At 39.3% G+C, this 22,326-nt stretch overlaps 1 protein-coding gene across 1 annotated transcript in view; it reads left to right on the top strand.

The window, feature by feature from the left end:
• LOC126092610 (cGMP-dependent 3',5'-cyclic phosphodiesterase-like) overlaps window positions 1-22,326 on the top strand; it is a 236,582-nt gene that overhangs the window by 135,593 nt on the left and 78,663 nt on the right. Inside the window, exon 8 of the mRNA XM_049908312.1 lies at window positions 11,518-11,702. Within this exon, the coding sequence (XP_049764269.1) occupies window positions 11,518-11,702 (185 nt within the window). The remainder of the gene's footprint in view (window positions 1-11,517; window positions 11,703-22,326) is intronic.

Raw genomic sequence — 22,326 nt, 5'->3', positions numbered from 1 at the left:
TAGTAAACAGTGATTACTATAAAAGAAATTTTGCTAAAATATTTCAACAACTGCCGTTGTAATAAAATTTTGAAGTTGTAAAGGGACTTTATGGACACCCTGTATCATGTTAGTTAGTACAAATGATTAAGAACCACTGATCAGATTCATTACAACCTGTACAAGACACAGTCATACCACTGGTATGCCACTCGCAGTCAAATGGGCGAGTAGTGATAGCTCGTGTACTTCCTGTAGGGACACACTGTCCACTGTTCACCAGAGAGGGTAGTGCTTCGGGTACCTTTGCTATCTCTTGATACATGACGTGGTAGCTCTCCCAACACTCCCATCCTCACCAGCTTCCAATTGCTTGACAGTAGTGACGGTGGTTTCCAGCTGCTTGCATATGTCAATTGTCTCATCCCCCACCTGAGAACAGCATTTACAGTGGAACTGCCTAGTGGCTGGTGCAATATTTTATAAAATGATAAACAAATAACTTTGAACTAAGCTTGCTGAATCTCTCTTTATTTCTGATTTTGTTAAGATAATAAGTATTAGTAGTTCCCTTTAAGAACTGAAGTGAAGTGATGAACATTCAAAAAGAGATTTCCATTACCTTATGCAACAGGCATATCTTGTATAAAAAGTTACTGATTACCTGAAATTTTTTGTTGGAGCTTAAGGCCACTAACAAACCAGATATAGTATTAGTTATTAATAAATGCAGACAGTATACTCTCTTGTTTATGCTCTTCATGGATATGCTGCCAGATACGATTGTCTTCACTACACGATATTTCGGCGATCCACCTGACTGCCATCTTCAGGTGTGATCACTGAGTACACGCCGGCTTGATTGTGTACTCAGCAATCACACCTGCAGATGGCGACCAGATGGATCTCTGAAATATCATGTAGTGAAGACTATCATATCTGGCAGCATACCCATGAAGAGCAAAAACATATAAGATGCCGGGAAAATCTACAGAATCACTATATACTCTCTTATTGAAAGAAAAACCTTAAATATAACACAATACCTGAGTTATAATATTATCATGACTTAATCATAATTAAGTCCAAATGCGAAAACAGAGTCAACAGTGGAGTGCAACACCTAGTACTGAAAGCACATTTATTACAGACACCAATGTACAGAAAGGTAAGGACTGCCTATTGTATGGAGAGTGCTGCTATTTATACAAACATTGAATTTTCCATAATATTCAAATATTACAAACAATAGTTTTTGAAAACCTTTATTAAGAAATGTTTGCCATTTGTCATATTTGAATTGGTGACCTGCATCATGCCAACCAACATTGCTAAATGCCACTCCACATTGAATGCATCAAAGCTTGTGGCATAGTTCTCTCTCTCCTGAAGAAACTGACTCACAGTGTTAGAAGACTAGATCAAGATCTTGATAATGGTCCTCTGTATGGCAGTGCTGGAGGATCCCCAAGTGTGAATCATTTTGTGACGATCCTGTTGAAGCTTCATGATCATCAAGTGAGCCTTCAGTTTCTTTAATGAGAAGCCCCCATCATCGACCAGGACCTCAGACTTTTATAGTGCTTTATAGAAAGGATATAGGTGACATCTCTGTGCTTTTGTCTTCTTAATGTGTGATCATAAGCCTCATATTTATTAGTGACATTCGACAAGTGACTTAGGATATGATATGGCCCAATGTAATATTTTAGTAACTTTTCTGATGGTCCCACTTTCTGCACAGGTGTAAAAATTCATAACAAGTTTTCCGAGCTGTATCCCACTGGCTGTTGTTCGACTTTATAGTACTCTCAGTTCTTCATCTAGGCATCCAGTCAGCAGCCTTGCTTCTTTGGTCCTGGTGATGAGATGGTTCACGTGGTCAACCGAAGTATTGTGCGATTAAAATGCAAACAGTGTATGTATTGTCGTTTTGACCTCGTGACTGTGAAGCAGAAAGAATGGTGTGAATCCCGTAATGTCTTGCTTTGCTGTGTTACTTACAAATGTCACAACATGTAGTATTACCTCCCCTTCTCACTGTTCAACATCATCATATATTAAAAGTATGTCTGCCATTGTCTTATCAAAGCATTATGTGAAGTCATTAGACAGTTGTGATCCTGTGAGTGATGTCCCAGTGCGAAATTACCTTTGATATTAGTCTTGATTGGAAAACTTTTGCTCGGTCAGAGATCATCACATTGGGATGCTCCATGTGTCAAAATGTGTCTTCTCAAGAAACCTCATAATTTCTGGAGCTTAGGCAGTCAGTACAGATTTGGTGACAGCATAGCAGGTGAGGTAGTCAATGCAGACTATTATCCATTGATTCCCCCTATTATCCATCAATTCCCATTTGTTAACTTTGAGCACCACACCAAGAGGTCAATGTTAATCAGGTGGAATGGCACTGCTGCAGGAAGAGTTACAAGCAGACCAAGGACCATTCCTTGTTGAACATTGTTTCTCTTGCCAATTATTTCCTTATAAACATCACCACCACCACCATATAAAACCATCATTCAAATTCTTCTTTGGTTCCAACTTCATTTTTGTTTGGCAAAGGTCACACCTTCTGTCTTTCGGGACAAAACCGATAGCCACATACCAATGTACGATTTGCTTCTGACCTTTTAAATTGTGTGAACATTCCAGATCAGTTCACTGGCTCATTTCAGCAACTCAAAAAAAGAACTCACTGATAACCACACATTCAAAATTGATCACTGTTCAGAGAGAAAGCAAACATCAAATTGTTAAATGCCATGCCCATGTCTCCAATTAATCACCCTTATAAACTGTACCATATAAAGTGGTCATTCTGTATTAGAATTTTCTGTGATGAGATTTGTGTTCTCACACAAAGACAGAACTGTCGAAATTGATGAACCCTTATTTCGGAAAAGAAAATTTGACAGAGGAACTAATGCAACAAGACAATGGGTATTCGGCACCACTGAAAGAGGCACTCATAAGTGTTATTTTGTGTTGTCAAAGTAAAGTCAAGAGGTACTTCTGGCTATAAGAAGAAAAGATCTTAGCTGGGACAACTATAATGTCTGCCCGTTTCTTATAAGCAGCTATCAGGTGAAGGGTTCAAGCACCTCCCGGCAAAAGATATCATTAGAAAACATTGTGATTTCCAAGTTTGTGATTATCTCACTCACAGGTAAAGTAGCAATTTGGTTGTGGTGACAGACTGATCTGTAGCTTAGCCCCAGTTTTAAATTTAGCAGCAAACATATTTTGTAGAATTAAAACTATTTCTATGGAGGTTAATTCTAAGTCTTTTGTGTCATGAGTTATGATTCATCCATGACAAACTTTTTAAGTTTGTGATTGTTCTGCCAGAGGTAGCAAATGCATTTTTTTCTTCTTAGGTTTGACTTTTCATCCATTAGAGGCATCACAAATGTCAGTTTGTTTGTCATTGATTAATCTCAGCCAGTAAGGTTATACGTATTCTCCAGATGCAGTTTATGATCCATATTTTATAAAATGCATTAACCATCTAACAGGTGTGGCTCTGTATAAAATGCAGCAGTCACACAAAACATTGTCTTGTTGGATATAAATCAAATCTGTTTGTATCTATTCCTGTACTTGGATTCTTGAAATAAGGATGTTTTTAATAATTGTGATCTTCTGAAGTACGAGATGTGGCTAGAAAAAAACTGGACTAGTACTGGTGAAACAATAAAACGAATGCAATAAGGCTGAAAGTCGCGTGGCCTGTCACGTGACTCTCGCTCCGCCTACTGCTCGAGTTTCATCTGCCTCCTGCACTCAGTCTGCCCGTGGCGTCTGTTTTAAGTAGTTGAAGTTTTGTCTGTGCGTCGGAAAATGTTGAGTGTACAGAAAGAACAGCGTGTTAACATCAAATTTTTTTCAAACTAGGAAAATCTGCAAGTGAAACGTTTGTAATGTTACAACAAGCATACGGCGATGATTGTTTATCGCGAACACAAGTGTTTGAGTGGTTTAAACGATTTAAAGATGGCCACGAAGACACCAGTGATGACACTCGCACTGGCAGACCATTGTCAGCAAAAACTGATGCAAACATTGAAAAAATTGGTAAACTTGTTCGACAAGATCGCCGTTTAACAATCAGAGCAGTGTCTGAGTTAACAGGAGTTGACAAGGAAAGTGTTAGGCAGATTCTTCATGAAAGTTTCAACATGAACAAAGTGTGTTCAAAAATGGTTCCAAAGTGTCTCACAATTGAACAGAAGGAACGCCGAAGAATGATTTGTTCTGACATCCTGGAAAACATTGAAAGTGATCCCACCTTCTTACAAAATGTTATTACTTTCGATGAATCGTGGTTTTTTACTTGTTGTTGTTGTTGTGGTCTTCAGTCCTGAGACTGGTTTGATGCAGCTCTCCATGCTACTCTATCCTGTGCAAGCTTCTTCATCTCCCAGTATCTACTGCAACCTACATCCTTCTGAATCTGCTTAGTGTATTCATCTCTTGGTCTCCCTCTATGATTTTTACCCTCCACACTGCCCTCCAATGCTAAATTTGTGATCCCTTGATGCCTCAAAACATGTCCTACCAACCGATCCCTTCTTCTAGTCAAGTTGTGCCACAAACTTCTCTTCTCCCCAATCCTATTCAATACCTCCTCATTAGTTACGTGATCTACCCACCTTATCTTCAGCATTCTTCTGTAGCACCACATTTCGAAAGCTTCTATTCTCTTCTTGTCCAAACTAGTTATCGTCCATGTTTCACTTCCATACATGGCTACACTCCATACAAATACTTTCAGAAACGACTTTCTGACACTTAAATCTATACTCGATGTTAACAAATTCCTCTTCTTGAGAAACGCTTTCCTTGCCACTGCCAGTCTACATTTTATATCCTCTCTACTTCGACCATCATCGGTTATTTTACTCCCTAAATAGCAAAACTCCTTTACTACTTTAAGTGTCTCATTTCCTAATCTAATTCCCTCAGCACCACCCGACTTAATTTGACTACATTCCATTATCCTCATTTTGCTTTTGTTGATGTTCATCGTATCTCCTCCTTTCAAGACACTGTCCATTCCGTTCAACTGCTCTTCCAAGTCCTTTGCTGTCTCTGACAGAATTACAATGTCATCGGCGAACCTCAAAGTTTTTACTTCTTCTCCATGAATTTTAATACCTACTCTGAATTTTTCTTTTGTTTCCTTTACTGCTTGCTCAATATACAGATTGAATAACATCGGGGAGAGGCTACAACCCTGTCTTACTCCTTTCCCAACCACTGCTTCCCTTTCATGCCCCTCGACTCTTATAACTGCCATCTGGTTTCTGTACAAACTGTAAATTGCCTTTCACTCCCTGTATTTTACCCCTGCCACCTTCAGAATTTGAAAGAGAGTATTCCAGTTAACATTGTCAAAAGCTTTCTCAAAGTCTACAAATGCTAGAAACGTAGGTTTGCCTTTTCTTAATCTTTCTTCTAAGATAAGTCGTAAGGTCAGTATTGCCTCACGTGTTCCAACATTTCTACGGAATCCAAACTGATCTTCCTCGAGGTCGGCTTCTACCAGTTTTTCCATTCGTCTGTAAAGAATTCGTGTTAGTATTTTGCAGCTGTGACTTATTAAACTGATAGTTCGGTAATTTTCACATCTGTCAACACCTGCTTTCTTTGGGATTGGAATTATTATATTCTTCTTGAAGTCTGAGGGTATTTCACCTGTCTCATACATCGTGCTCACCAGATGGTAGAGTTTTTTCATGACTGGCTCTCCCGAGGCCATCAGTAGTTCAAATGGAATGTTGTCTACTCCCGGGGCCTTGTTTCGACTCAGGTCTTTCAGTGCTCTATCAAACTCTTCACGCAGTATCTTATCTCCCATTTCGTCTTCATCTACATCCTCTTCCATTTCCATAATATTGTCCTCAAGTACATTGCCCTTGTATAAACCCTCTATATACTCCTTCCACCTTTCTGCCTTTCCTTCTTTGCTTAGAACTGGGTTGCCATCTGAGCTCTTGATATTCATACAAGTGGTTCTCTTCTCTCCAAAGGTCTCTTTAATTTTCCTGTAGGCAGTATCTATCTTACCCCTAGTGAGACAAGCCTCTACATCCTTACATTTGTCCTCTAGCCATCCCTGCTTAGCCATTTTGCACTTCTTGTCGATCTCATTTTTGAGGCGTTTGTATTCCTTTTTGCCTGCTTCATTTATTGCATTTTTATATTTTCTCCTTTCATCAATTAAATTCAATATTTCTTCTGTTACCCAAGGATTTCTATTAGCCCTCGTCTTTTTACCTACTTGATCCTCTGCTGCCTTCACTACTTCATCCCTCAGAGCTACCCATTCTTCTTCTACTGTATTTCTTTCCCCCATTCCTGTCAATTGTTCCCTTATGCTCTCCCTGAAACTCTCTACAACCTCTGGTTCTTTCAGTTTATCCAGGTCCCATCTCCTTAAATTCCCACCTTTTCGCAGTTTCTTCAGTTTCAATCTGCAGTTCATAACCAATAGATTGTGGTCAGAATCCACATCAGCCCCAGGAAATGTCTTACAATTTAAAACCTGGTTCCTAAATCTCTGTCTTACCATTATATAATCTATCTGATACCTTTTAGTATCTCCAGGATTCTTCCAGGTATACAACCTTCTTTTATGATTCTTGAACCAAGTGTTGGATATGATTAAGTTATGCTCTGTGCAAAATTCTACAAGGCGGCTTCCTCTTTCATTCCTTCCCCCCAATCCATGTTCACCTACTATGTTTCCTTCTCTCCCTTTTCCTACTGATGAATTCCAGTCACCCATGACTATTAAATTTTCGTCTCCCTTCACTACCTGAATAATTTCTTTTATCTCGTCATACATTTCATCTATTTCTTCATCATCTGCAGAGGTAGTTGGCATATAAACTTGTACTACTGTAGTAGGCATGGGCTTTGTGTCTATCTTGGCCACAATAATGCGTTCACTATGCTGTTTGTAGTAGCTAACCCGCACTCCTATTTTTTTATTCATTGTTAAACCTACTCCTGCATTACCCCTATTTGATTTTGTATTTATAACCCTGTAATCACCTGACCAAAAGTCTTGTTCCTCCTGCCACTGAACTTCACTAATTCCCACTATATCTAACTTTAACCTATCCATTTCCCTTTTTAAATTTTCTAACCTACCTGCCCGATTAAGGGATCTGACATTCCACGCTCCGATCCGTAGAACGCCAGTTTTCTTTCTCCAGATAACGACGTCCTCCTGAGTAGTCCCCGCCCGGAGATCCGAATGGGGGACTATTTTACCTCCGGAATATTTTACCCAAGAGGACGCCATCATTTAATCATACAGTAGAGCTGCATGTCCTCGGGAAAAAATTACGGCCGTAGTTTCCCCTTGCTTTCAGCCGTTCGCAGTACCAGCACAGCAAGGCCGTTTTGGTTAATGTTACAAGGCCAGATCAGTCAATCATCCAGACTGTTGCCCCTGCAACTACTGAAAAGGCTGCTGCCCCTCTTCAGGAACCACATGTTTGTCTGGCCTCTCAACAGATACCCCTCCGTTGTGGTTGCACCTACGGTACGGCCATCTGTATCGCTGAGGCACGCAAGCCTCCCCACCAACGGCAAGGTCCATGGTTCATGGGGGAGTTTTTTACTTACGATCCTGAAACTAAACGCCAATCGATGCATTGGAAAACTCCTGGTTCTCCACGACAAAAAAAAGCACGAATGTCAAAATCGAAATTCAAGGCAATGATGATTGTTTTTTTTTGACATCAAAGGGATTGTGCACATTGATTGGGTACCAGAGAAGAAACAGTGAATCAGCATTACTACATTAGCGTCCTGGCTACCCTACGTGAGCGAGTACGGAGAAAACGGAATGATTTGTGGAGAAAAAAGTCATGGATCCTTCACCAAGACAATGCCCCAGCTCACAGTGCATTGTCAGTGAAGACGTTTTTGGCAAAACACAACATTCCCATCTTAGATCATCCACCCTACTCTCCTGATTTGGCCCCCTGTGACTTTTTTCTTTTCCCTAAAGTCAAGTCAGCTTTGAAAGGAACTAGATTTGAGACTGTTGAAGCAGTAAAAGAAAAAGCGACGGAAGTAATGTATGGACTTACCGAAAATGATCTGCAGCATTGCTATGAACACTGGAAAATTCGTATGGAGCGGTGTAGAGACCGAGGAGGAGAGTACATTGAAGGAGGTAACATGAAATTGTAAATAATTGTAAATAAATGTTTTTTCCAGCATCAGTCCGGTTTTTTTCTAGCCGCACCTCGTATCACAGTCAGTACCATCTCATTTGTTGCAACATACCAAAAGTAATTCCCAGGTACCATTTTAGCTAATGTATCATTTGTTATACTGGTCAGCACCATAAAATATATGTTGCACACTAAATAGACTATTAGAATAATGTCTAAAAGATTTTTTCATTTTGTTAATTCCAGAGAATACAAAATCTATTCCATTTGTTGGATAATTAGCCTGTAAATCAGATGACAATCTGTTTAAGCCCAAAACTATTTCTCTGGAGGTTAATTCTAAGTCTTTTGTGTCATGAGTTATGATTCATCGATGACAAACTTTTTAAGTTTGTGATTGTTCTGCCAGAGGTGCCAAATGCATTTTTTTCTTCTTAGGTTTGACTTTTCATCCATTAGAGGCATCACAAATGTCAGTTTGTTTGTCATTGATTAATCTCAGCCAGTAAGGTTATATGTATTCTCCAGATGCAGTTTATGATCCATATTTTATAAAATGCATTAACCATCTAACAGGTGTGGCTCTGTATAAAATGCAGCAGTCACACAAAACATTGTCTTGTAACCATTCCATTGTTATTTTACATTTGCAAGCTCATTCCTATTCCCTCATAACTGCTTCTGTTAACACAGTGATAAGTTGTGTCATCATTAAGTCCAAGTGAGCAGCACTAATACAAAATAAACAGCGAGTTAGATGAGAAAAAATGTTGAGGTACATGCCACAACCAGTTTCATGCTAATTGCTTAACCAAACATTATGTTCAGCAGTGGAAGGGAGTCTGCAGTCATATTCTTGCTGCTTTTTGTACAAACAGTTCTTTCATCTGCAGTGAAAGGCAGAAGAAAATAAATTATTTTATTTTAATAAACACAGCAAACAGCCACTTTTTTATGCATTTTTAGTTAAGCCAATACGTGTTTCGGGCTTTCACCCATCTTCAGTTGGCATAATACATATTTGAATATTCAGTAATTACATTATTAAAACATCAACAGCAATTTTTGTGCTGCAGCTGGCTTTCTGCTTTGCTTGTTGTTCCAATTTTTGCGTTTATTGAAAGAAAATGTGTGGAAAAAAATAAAAGTAGCAGTACGAGAGGAAGTAACTCAGAACCCTAATTCCAAGTTGTGCATTGGTGACTGTCACAGCAGTGACATTTATTGAAATCTGTACCCTCTGCAAATACTGTTCCATCTGCAGCGTGTAGGTGCATGCTTAAGGGTGAAACTACATGTCCATCCTCTGTCTGAATGCACACTTGCATCGCTAAAAAAAAAAGGTCAGATGTCGCCAGATGTGTCTTATGAATAAAATGTTTTCTCTCAGAAGAAATTAAAGAGCTCACTGGGTCCCAAGTCCTGTCCAACGGGTGGGTTCTGTCATGATTTATAAGATTTTGCATTATACGTATTTCCACAGATTCTTTAATTACTGAATCTTGAAAGGATCTCACCGGTGCCAAGATTTTTGTTGCAGAATAAATCATCGAGTGTCCTGTGGTAATACAATGCTCAGCTACAGCTGACTTACTGGGATGCGAAAGGTAAGTATGGCTCTCATGCTCAATGCACCTTACATGTACTGTGCTTATGGTCTGATGTATTCAGCTTTGCCGCACTGGCAAGGAATTTTGTAAATCCTGGTCTTCTGCGGACCCAGATTGTCCTTTACTGAACTGGGAAGGGCACTAATCTTCACCAGTGGGTAGCAGATTACTTTAAATTTAATATTTTTTTAATATTGACCAGATAAAGGTCTGTATGTGTGGGCTTATGATGGACAGACTGCCCTAATGACTCATCCACTCTCCTAGTAACCAAGACGTCCAAACATGGAAGGCAACCATCCTTCTCTATTTCCATCATAAACTGGATGTTCTTGTGGACTGAATTAAGATTTTGCAAGAAACATGACAATTCTTCACCACCATGGCACCACACTACAAAAGTGTTACTCTCCACATCAGATTAGTACAGAATTAAGGAGACGTGATGACCCAGAAGATAAGGAGCTGCTCAAGTCCAGGGCTTTCCTTCCACAGGTCTAAAGGAGGCAGGATTCCAAGGAAACATGAAGTTAAAGTAATTCTCCGGCTGCCAGCGAAGATTAGTGCTCTTCTTGTTTTGATAAAGGACAAACTGGGTCTGCAGAAGGCCGGGATTTACAATATTCCTTGCCAGTGTGGCAAGGCTTACACAGATGAGATGATAAGCACAGTACATGAAAGGTGGATTGAACATAAGCATCACACTTGCCTTTCGTAGCCCAGTAAGTCAGTCGTAGCTGAGCATTTTATTACCATAGGACACTTTATGGATTATTCTGCCACAAAAATACTGACCCCAGTGAGATCCTTTTGGCATTCAGTGATTAAGAATCTGTGGAAATATGTTTAACATAAAATCTGATAAATTGTTACAGCGGCTTTCAACTGCAGAAGGCTTGGGTCCTGGTGACCTCTTTTATATTTTCTGAGAGAAAATGTTTTATTCACAATGAGATGTCTGCAGCATCTGACATTTGTTTTTGTGTTGTGAGCGTGCACTCTGACAGAGGACGGACTTGCACCTGCATGCCACAGGGGGAACAGTATTTATTTGCAGAGGGTGCGGATATCAATAGTATGAAGGATGCCAGTGTGCCTGCGTTTGTGTGCCAATTATTGCTATAAAGCCAACACCATGTACTGGCAGCCTTCAGTGGCGGACACTCACCTGAAGATGCTGGACGGTTGCCAGCTGATGTATTGTGACAAGAAGTCAACATGATCCGGCAGCAATCCCGAAATGTCATAGAAGATATATATATATATATATATATATATATATATATATATATATATATATATATATATATATATATATATATATATATATATATATATATATATATATGCTTTTTTATGTACTCACTTTTTTTCTTTTAATTTTCATGACTGCATTTCCTTACAATTCTTATGAAAGTGCTTCTAACTTTCAGTTTATATACATCTAAAGGAAAAAGAAAAGAAAACTCATAAATTTTTTGTGTGCCATTGTTTCTGTTAGCAATATTTTTCCCATACAAATACTGTATGTATCTCTACAAATGCTTGTTTTCCGTCAATTTCTAATTAGATTGTCTGTTCGTAAGCAACTGCATTTTAAAAATGGAAATCTAACCATTATTGTGTATAAAAATATTTTACTTTGTCGTTCTCTTCAGTAAATAATGGTAAGCAATTTTACTGTAGTAACAAAAAGTAAACCACATATTTCTATTTCCATTCCTTAGGTGAATGCAGAGGATGTACAAAACTTACTTAATTGCAAAGGAAGTCATGACAACAAACTATTATTACATTGGTCTTTCTCCCCTCGCACAATACCAGTTCCTGAAACAACATGCTATGTTTTCAAGTTTTTTGAAGATTTGAATTTGGTAAATCACTTTCAAATCGATAAGGAGACTTTATCACGGTAAATGAAATAACCTTTATCAGAAAATTTGTTCGGGAATGCTCTCTGATATAGTGAATATTATTTATTTGAAATTAATGCACCGCTGTATCTGGCAAATCTGGAAATTCCTAACACATAAAATTAGGGTATTGCATACACATTGGATACACTCAAAGAAAAGGAGTTTTCATAGAATAATTTTTTTTCTGGTAACTCTAAAAATGTCTTGTATGTCTGCATGTACCAACCATTTGAAATGACAAAGATGTGGTCAGATTTATCATGGTGTGTACAAAGACTTGTAAGTGATCATACCGTCAGACAATCATGTCACAACATATTACTTTGCATGGGTTTGTATATATGTATAAACATTTGTGTTACCTTTGCTTTTTCTATGTGAATGTAGACCTGGCTTTTATTTTCTTATCCAACTAGCTTTAACTAACAGCAGGAAATAACTGACTGTAATATACCAGGGGAGTAACGAAAGATCTAGACAAATACATATAACAATGTGTTGCATGTTAAACCAAAAGGATGTAGATTATGAAATTAGTTTATTTGTGGCACACAACAATATAGTGTTGTATCCTGTGGTGATGCATGTGTTCTAAAGCAGAAAACAGAGAAGGAGACACATGGCAACAGTTAAGTGAATATCATTAACTTAACTTCAGTAGTTTGCAGAACAAAAGTTTAGTCAAATCCAATGTACAGTCTAAATGTGTCAAGTTTGTAATATGCTGTAATCACTTTGAGAGAGGCTGAGTATTCAGTTTTATAACACAAGATTGAATGAGGGCCTGATCATAGGTTGTGGTGGCCTCTTATATTCTTTTATAGTGTCACTGCCTGTGTCTGCGAAGGAGGGTGTGTGTGTGAATTGCTATCAGTTGGTGGCCACTATTGCTGTGCGGCTGCCTCTTATGGCGGTACTCAGAATTTCTGATGCCACTCTATGAATTAGGACGTGATATGTCTGGAATGGTGTCTGTGGCAAAAACACATTTAGTAAGTGTCGTTTATAATTCTGCGAACTAAATGAATTGCTTTAACCTTCTTTCCAAGGGCAGACAGAGTATGGCATTCCTCTTTTATGAAGTCTGTTTTTCCTATGGCAGCCAACAAGGTAAATTTCTCTAATTGTATGTTTACTTAATTTTCAGCTTCATCATACTCACTTATTACCTTAACAACAAAGTCGTCTCATTCACTAATCATGTTTGGACAAACAGATTCATTCTTGAACGGTATTAAGCATCTAGAAATAGGTCATTAAATATTAAGTTTTTTTACAGGGAAGGCCAGATTTCTTAGAGCAGCTTCAAACAGCAGTAATGCAAATGGAAACGGCTTTTGACATAAACATACATATGTAGGAGTTGAGAGTATGAAATGAAGGTTCAGTCTACTTGAAGAGACCTTAAAGGAAATCAGTAGTATGGGTATGCGCACATTAGACATACTCTGTGCATGCTTCAAGCATGTTCTTGTATCTCTAACAATTTTAAATATTTTCTGCATATCTTTGATTTTAATTATACAAATTTTGGAAGTTAGTTTCCTATCATCACTTCAATTAAAAATTCTTGACACTCACCATTTTCAATTGCAAGTATCATAAATAATGATACACGGAAATACTAGACATGGTAACAAATAATCACTTGCTTTAAATTGCTGGATTGAAAGAAATGTAATAAACCTTACACCAGACAAACTCCTAAGCCCTTGCCACATAGGTCATACCCCAGTGGCAAATCTTGGTACAAGACCAGTCCAATGCAGCCACCAAGTATATCCTGCCCCATCACGTGGCTGACGTACCTTACCCATTAGAGGCAGAACCATCTGTGAAAACTGCTATAAATCTGCCAAACTAGAGACAATAGCAGAGTTGACTATTCAGAAGCAGAATTTGCTGGTGAGCACTATACACTTAATTCCAATGGCTGCTTCACAACCCATGCTATCTTGATCCTCTACGGGACACCAGCATCTCTGAATTATGTAGATGAGATTTGTCCTCACAACATCAATCATTCTTTCCAGTAATAGCCCTGGCAGTATGGAAAATCCAGGATGGAATGTAACAATGTTATGAAAAGGCTGGTTGCTACTCACCATGTGGCAAAGATGCTGAGTCACAGAAAGGCACAACAAAAAGACTGTCACAAAATGAGCTTTTGGCCAACTAGGCCATCATCAGAAATAGACAAAAAAAAAAAAAAAAAAAAAAAAAAGAAAAAAAAACATAAAATGACCACAGTCTCTCATGTGTGGGTGAATTGATGTGTTTGCATGAGTGTGGTATGTGTGACAGTCTCTCATATGTGTGTGTGTGTGTGTGTGTGTGTGTGTGTGTGTGTGTGTGTGTGTAGTGTCCTCCCCTTGCATGTTCCATTCAACACAACTCTTCACCCCATTTGAGTTGTAGTGCCAGGACAGTGCCATACAGGTGTATGTGTATTTACGTATGTATATTTATTCCGTTAACCCTGAAGGAAGGTTCATCTGATGCCCTCACTGCTGTTTATGTGCCTATCAACAATTCAATGCATCAACTATAAACTGTGTTATCACTTTTACTCCTTCCATTATGTATATTCCTGAAGGACTTTCCATTATCATATGCCAGCACTGATCAAAACCATAAAAGCCTTGGAGGATGAGGAACTGCCCAAAGGAGAATTCCAGTTAATAAACACAACTTTGTGGAAGAGGAACTATGATCCAGTGAAGCAGAAATGGTTGCTTGTCATTCTAATTCATATACAGCCAGCTACCCTAAAGTTTTCCGTGACACACCACCAGGTCAGCTGGGATTCGTGAAGACTCTTAAACGCTATCAGACTCAGGTATCACTGGCCAGATCTTTACCAATCAATTAGTCCCTATGTGAGCCACTATAAGGAGTGACAGTGATTGAAGCACGTGCCGCATTTATCTCCGTGATATCTGATACCAATTCCGCATGCAGCAGCACCATTCCATTGATTTGCACTGAACGTCTTGGGGAGGTTCCCAGACTCAACAAATCAGCAATAATAGTTTACACTGATTACCTCAGCCACTACTCTTGTCACCAAAACAGTATCAACTGCCAAAGCTCCAGAAATTACAAGGTTTCTTGTAGAAGACATCAATTTGACGCAGCAACACTCCATGTGATGATCTCCGATTGTGGCAAAGTTTTTGAGACTGACATGAGATGTAATTTCACATTGTGACATCACCTACAGGCTGACAACTTCCTACCACCCACAGATGAATGGTCTCACAGAATGCAGACATGCTCTCAATGTATGTTCATGTCAGACAAAGAGATTGGGATACAGTACTGTCCCTTGTGACATTCGAACTCAACATAGCAAAGCAAGACTACTGGATTCAAAATGTTCTTTCCATTCTGTGGTTGTGATGCTGAAATGGCAAAGACTACACTGTTCCTGTCTCAGCTGGACAATACTCAGGTGTAGTTCATGAAACAACTCATCACCAGGTCTGAAGAAGCGAGACAGCTGGCTTGCAGCTGTACCGTGGGTGCCCTGGAAAAAGACCGATAGCACTGTAGCACCAAGCACAGGTCAGTGAGGTACACATCAGCAAACTTGGTATGTATTTTTATGCCTGGACAGGAAGTGGGTATACCTGAAAAGTTACTAAAACACCACTTTGAGCTGTCCCATATCCTTCATCACTTGGACATCATGACAAAGTTGATGATTCTGATCCTTCATAAAGAAGACAAAAATGCAGAAATATCACCCATGTTCTGGGGATGAAAACCTACTGTAGTCCTGGGGCGCAAATTGACAATGAGAGCTTCTCATTCAGGGAGAAAGCTTAAACAGGAGGTGCTACCTTCGATGCTCTTCATAATGAAGAGGAATTGATGACATGACCAAAACACAAGGATCTGTCAGGACTGACATACAAAGTGCAGCTGACAAGATCTGTATCATGGAGGGTGCTGTAGTCAGCTGCAGCAAGAACTTCTGAAACAGCAGGTTGCTGTTTCTCCAGGAGAGGGACCAATGTCGGGAGCAGTGCAGTGTGATGTATGGCTGGCGTACTGTGGGTCACTATCTCGGATCCAATCACCTGCAGTTATTTGCCGTTTAGTATTTATTGGTTCTGGAAGGTTCCTGAATTTTATTATGTTTGTATATTCTGCAATATTAGATGTCTGTATAAACAGCTGCACTCTCTGCTCTGGAGTTAAGTTCTGTTCTGACGAACATTGATGTTTGCAATAAAACATGCTTTCAGTGCTAAGTGTTGTAATTCATGGACAATCCTACTTTCAGATTGGGACCTGATTCTGTTTACAACATAACAATATTATTTATTTCACATATTGTAAAGAAAACAAAACAAAACTACTTTTCTATTCCAGGAAACAAGAAATAGATGTAGGAACATGCCATATATTCTTTACTGAGGGCAGAAAGGTGCCTACAAAACTGAGGTTCGAGATATCTCCACCCATTTATGGATCCATCAGCAGCTATGGGAAAATTTATATGCAGCGCAGCTGCCAGTACCTCATAGTTTTGAAAAGATCAACTTTCTGCTAGTGCCCATAGTTCATGTTACAAGTGGCTTTTAATCAGTGGCCATGCATTTCATTTTCAAAAACTTTGTTGGCAGATATAAATTTGGAAGCTTCATTGTGTGATTATCTGTTGTGCTGTCTGATATCCAGGATGTTTACTGTTGTTCACTGCAGCGTATGCTGCGTTATGTTCAAGCTGCAGTTGATACAGCTGTAGAAATATTTTGCTTTATCAGTGTTGTGTGTGACCAACCATACAGTGCTCCAACACTATACTTGCTTTTGTCTTGCATGTGTAGCCCTTCAAGATATAGCAGCACATTCACTGGCATTTAGGAATAATGCAACTTATGAGGTCTGTTCAAATAATTCTGGGACATTCACAATTTTTGCACCAATGGTGTTTTGGAGCAAAATGCAGTTGGCATCCCTGCACACTCCTGTGTTTAATGTGTAACTGCTGGAAGTTTCATTGTTGTATGTCTGTTGGCTATTGTTCAGTGCTGTATTGAGTAGAATGTTGTGTCACACAATTTGCGATTTTTGAGATGGAGAGTAAGAGGAGCAATGCATTTGCGTTCAGTTTGTGAGGCGGCGGGTAAATTATCATTGCTGTTTACAAGAGCCTGAAAACTATATTTTCAATCAACCAGAAAGTGATGGAGAACATCCTGACCATAATTTCCAGTCTGAAAGTTCATGTTACTCATTGTGCTCACTCAAAGAAAATGTTCCTACTTGCTATTTACTCAGCAGGATCAAGAAACTATCACTATAATTATAAATGAAAAGTTTAGAGTTTTAAATAATTGATATATTCAGCAAAAGTTCACACACACAATAAATAATAATATCTCTAATGATGATGATAATATCCCTATGAAAACAGCACTATTAATAGTTCAGAGGTGACTTCTATGGGAATTTCCAAGTAAAAGCGTGTACCGCCCTGACTTTTAATCACCAAAACGTGGCTGCTAGCCACAAAAGTGGGAAATAATCTTATAACTTGTCACGCAGTTTTGTCAACATTACTGGCGGTATACAAAAAGTTACATCCATGAAATGTAAGCAATCCAGGATGGTGTGCAGTTCTCACTTCCTACTTGCAGCAAAAACACTTTAGGTAGGTGCCCAGCTCTGACATCATCCAAGGCAAAGTGTGTGCCAGCGTTTGACTGATGTGGACAGATTGCCATCTCGATGCTAAGTATGTCTTCTCACTTCCTCTCAGGCTGTATTTATATATGTGCGCCGCAGACCACCGAAAGGAACATCTGCTATCAAGTGCTCTAGGCACAGGTAGCAGCATCTAAATGGCCGCTTTCTTAGACACATATTAATTAATAAATCTCTGTTGTTTAACAATTTATAATCTTCTAAATTTTTGTATGTATGAAGTTAAGTTGGCTTTAGTTACTGAAAAAGTCTTAGCTCGATTGAATTTAAACATTGGCGGCTAGATTTGTACAGTGGAACTAGCAGTAGAAAGTGACAGCTGAATTGCCTCTTTAAGATTCCTTGTAATGATTGTTATTTATACTAAAGTCTTGAAACTTGGTTCAACTGTATTATTTCATCATTGTAATCGGGTGCTGTGATTAGAACTTTCTGTAACAAATACAAATGATACTTAATGTTACATGAATAGGGACGTTTTTGATCCAAATATAGTGAATAACTTGAAAACTAATAGAGGTAGCATAATGGGGGTCACGTAGTTGATGTTTTTATATCAAACTGCGGCAACATACAAATATTCATCTTTCTGAGTCAAGTATCTAGCACCTCCAGTTTTTTTGTAAAAACACCGATTTTGACCAAAATATTGCTTCGATCAAGTTGTCATGTGTTACTTTTGATTGTGAAATGCATTTGTACATTCTGAACAATTTTTAGCTCTGTAGCTGCATTATTTAGCACCACTTATTTTTATCTTTAGGTAATATATTAACAAAACTTACTCATCTAATCACTCTGAGATTTAACATTAAGATTAATATAGTGACGCATAGCCTGACAGAGTTTGAAAAAGTTACTTTAATATTTAATTTCATTGTTAGACCATGGTGCGACACTTTGTATGCTACTCACTGGCATGTTATGGTAACGTGGTACTAGTAGCAGTGAAATGGGATAAGTCCAGGCAAACTTGCTCGCCTCTGTACTTCTCACAATGATACAGTGCTTGTTTTGCCACATAAACCCGTATTTATTTTTGTGAAATAATGTGTTTTTGAACACAATTAAATCTTAGAAACAAGTTATGTTACTGTAGCTGACCCCTTTTAAATAAAATTGATTTTTGCATTATTTTCTTTAATACTACACCCACAAAAGTAACCATACATAGAAGAACATAATATAGTGGATTTTTAAAAATCGTATACATAAATAACATAGAAACATGAACTAAAATTTTCAGTTATTACAAAATTAATTCTGTGATTTAGAATTTTCAGTCTTTACCTGGAAGAGAAAGACACAAAGCTTTTGTTTTTCAGTACTCACTCATTTAATCACAGCTGTGGGAACTGTTGTGTGTCCTTACAAACTGCTTTCACTAAAATATTTAAGGTAGAGGGTGGGAAGTAACTATGTATAGCATTGTTAACTATACTCTGTTACAAAAGGCAAAAGGTGAGGAGTCACTGTTGCACGTGTCGTTCTTGGTTCCTTTTCCAATACAGATTGTAGGCCGCCTTTTATGATGCCTCCACGTCCCTGAGAAAGAGATAACATAGCCCAAGCTTCTGTTCTCATCTTACATCTAAGGGAGAACAAAATACATTTTGTATTCTATTTTCCTTCTATAATTTAAATAAACAATTGAGAAGTTATCAAAAAGAATTTTTCTCTTTAAAATTTTATTGTTTTGAAAACTATTATTAAATTTTCATAATGATTATTGGCAACGTTACTTCACAAAATGTTGACATTTTGCTTAATTAATAAGCGTTAATGGGCTGGTTTGCAATTTATTTCATTAACTCAGATGTTGCTTTACTTGGAAAATCAAGTAACCTTTGCAAGTTCTATCTTCATATGGCTCAATTATTATACGATTTAATATACTAAGGAAATAATTTGTTTGACAACAGTTACTTTGCTTTGTCACACACATAATCAGAAAGCTGTTTTTATTGTAACATACCAATACTCTACAATCTGCATTTTTTAACACTTTCATTTACCTATATTGTTGTATGTATATGTCAATATTTATCTATTAAATGACCATCTGCCTTAAGCAAGATTATGCATTTTCAGCCTTTATATGAGACATGACAGAATTACCCATAAATTTTCCACTATTTTACTATATATGTCAGCTTACTGACTTCATTTCTCCTGTTTCTCCCTATTTTCATTTATCCATATTTTTCACTTTCCTATATATTTCGACACTTTTTCCTCCCTTTTATCTTTGTTGGCCTACTAACCTCATTATTTACTCACATTCTTGGTGTGATCCTCACACCACTTCCACACATCGTCTTTAATTAATATCAAAATGCTATGGCTTGCCTCTAGTGGCACCATTTTGTTACCCGTACCTTCTCCTACCTGCTGCCGTTGGATAAGCAGCTGCAGCAGCAAGTCGTATACTCCTAGCTCACTCATTTGTTACATAGTTTAATTCTTAATTTCTTTGCGTGTTTTTCGTACTTGCATTGTTTAATTCATAAATTTCAGGTGTATTATAGTATTTGAGAGTTGTAGCATCGCGTTTTAGTACCTGAATAGTGTAAATTCGCGTAGTCGTCTGTCTTGTGTTTTTGTTTTGAATGGCCAGTGTCGGTTGGTCGCAGTCAGTGTGCTCCCTGCCGCCGTTGGATAAGCAGCTGCAGCAGCAAGTCGTATACTCCTAGCTCACTCATTTGTTACATAATTTAATTCTTAATTTCTTTGTGTGTTTTTCGTACTTGCATTGTTTAATTCATAAATTTCGGGCGTATTATAGTATTTGAGAGTTGTAGCATTGCGTTTTAGTACCTGAATAGTGTAAAATCGCGTAGTCTCCTTCCGCCGCCGAGCAGTGTGTCAGCAGTGCACAAGTGGCAGCATTACTGCATTTACTAGGCAGTCTTGTATTTTAATAACCGTTTAAATTTTGTGTCGATTTGTTTGCGCTCTGTGTATTAGTTCATACGTTCTTTGCACAACAGTTTTTAGCATGGATAGGGACTGCAACTGCTGTGTTCGGATGCAGGCTGAGTTGGCATCCCTTCGCTCCCAGCTTCAGGCAGTGTTGGCTTCGGTCACACAGCTTGAGGCTGTTGCCAATGGGCATCACAGTGGGGGTCTGGATGGGGGTTTGTCGGGGACGGCCAGCTCGTCCCACGCATCCCCCGGTCGGACTAAAACTGTGGTTACCCGGGATACTGCCTGCATTGTGGCTGATCCCTCACCTGTGGTAGAGTGGGAGGTCGTCTCAAGGTGTGGCATGGGGCGAAAGACATCCGGAGGGCTGAACGGAAGGCCTCTCCAGTTTGTCTGACGAACCGGTTTCAGGCTCTGTCTCAGGCTGATACTGATCTTCGGCCTGACATGGCTGCTTGTCCTGTTCCAGAGGTTGCCCCTCAGTCTGCAAGATCCGGGCAGTCGCAGAGGGTGGGCTTACTGGTAGTTGGGAGCTCCAACGTCAGGCACGTAATGGGGCCCCTTAGGGATATGGCAGCAATGGAGGGGAAGAAAACCAAAGTGCACTCCGTGTGCATAACGGGGGGAGTCATTCCAGATGTGGAAAGGGTCCTTCCGGATGCCGTGAAGGGTACAGGGTGCACCCATCTGCAGGTGGTCGCTCATGTCGGCACCAATGATGTGTGTCGCTATGGATCAGAGGAAATCCTCTCTGGCTTCCGGCGGCTATCTGATTTGGTGAAGACTGCCAGTCTCGTTAGCGGGATGAAAGCAGAGCTCACCATCTGCAGCATCGTCGACAGGACTGACTGCGGACCTTTGGTACAGAGCCGAGTGGAGGGTCTGAATCAGAGGCTGAGACAGTTCTGCGACCGTGTGGGCTGCAGATTCCTCGACTTGCGCCATAGGGTGGTGGGGTTTCGGGTTCCGCTGGATAGGTCAGGAGTCCACTACACGCAACAAGCAGCTACACGGGTAGCAGGGGTTGTGTGGCGTGAGCTGGGCGGTTTTTTAGGTTAGATGGCCTCTGGTAAGTACAGAAAGGGCAACAGCCTCAACGGGTGCGGGGCAAAGTCAGGACATGCGGGAACCAAGCAGCAATCGGTATTGTAATTGTAAACTGTCGAAGCTGAGTTGGTAAAGTACCGGAACTTCAAGCGCTGATAGAAAGCACCGAAGCTGAAATCGTTATAGGTACAGAAAGCTGGCTGAAGCCAGAGATAAATTCTGCCAAAATTTTTACAAAGGCACAGACGGTGTTTAGAAAGAATAGATTGCATGCAACCGGTGGTGGCGTGTTTGTCGCTGTTAGTAGTAGTTTATCCTGTAGTGAAGTAGAAGTGGATAGTTCCTGTGAATTATTATGGGTGGAGGTTACACTCAACAACCGAGCTAGATTAATAATTGGCTCCTTTTACCGACCCCCCTACTCAGCAGCATTAGTGGCAGAACAACTGAGAGAAAATCTGGAATACATTTCACATAAATTTTCTCAGCATGTTATAGTCTTAGGTGGAGCTTTCAATTTACCAGATATAGACTGGGACACTCAGATGTTTAGGACGGGTGGTAGGGACAGAGCATCGAGTGACATTATACTGAGTGCACTATCCGAAAATTACCTCGAGCAATTAAACAGAGAACCGACTCGTGGAGATAACATCTTGGACCTACTGATAACAAACAGACCCGAACTTTTCGACTCTGTAAGTGCAGAACAGGGAATCAGTGATCATAAGGCCGTTGCAGCATCCCTGAATATGGAAGTTAATAGGAATATAAAAAAGGGAGGAAGGTTTATCTGTTTAGCAAGAGTAATAGAAGGCAGATTTCAGACCACCTAACAGATCAAAACGGAAATTTCTGTTCCGACACTGACAATGTTGACTGTTTATGGAAAAAGTTCAAGGCAATCGTAAAATGCGTTTTAGACAGGTA

The sequence above is a fragment of the Schistocerca cancellata genome, chromosome 7 (genome assembly GCF_023864275.1).
Source record: "Schistocerca cancellata isolate TAMUIC-IGC-003103 chromosome 7, iqSchCanc2.1, whole genome shotgun sequence".
NCBI lineage: Eukaryota > Metazoa > Arthropoda > Insecta > Orthoptera > Acrididae > Schistocerca > Schistocerca cancellata.
This window is presented reverse-complemented; position numbering and strand designations above follow the sequence as displayed.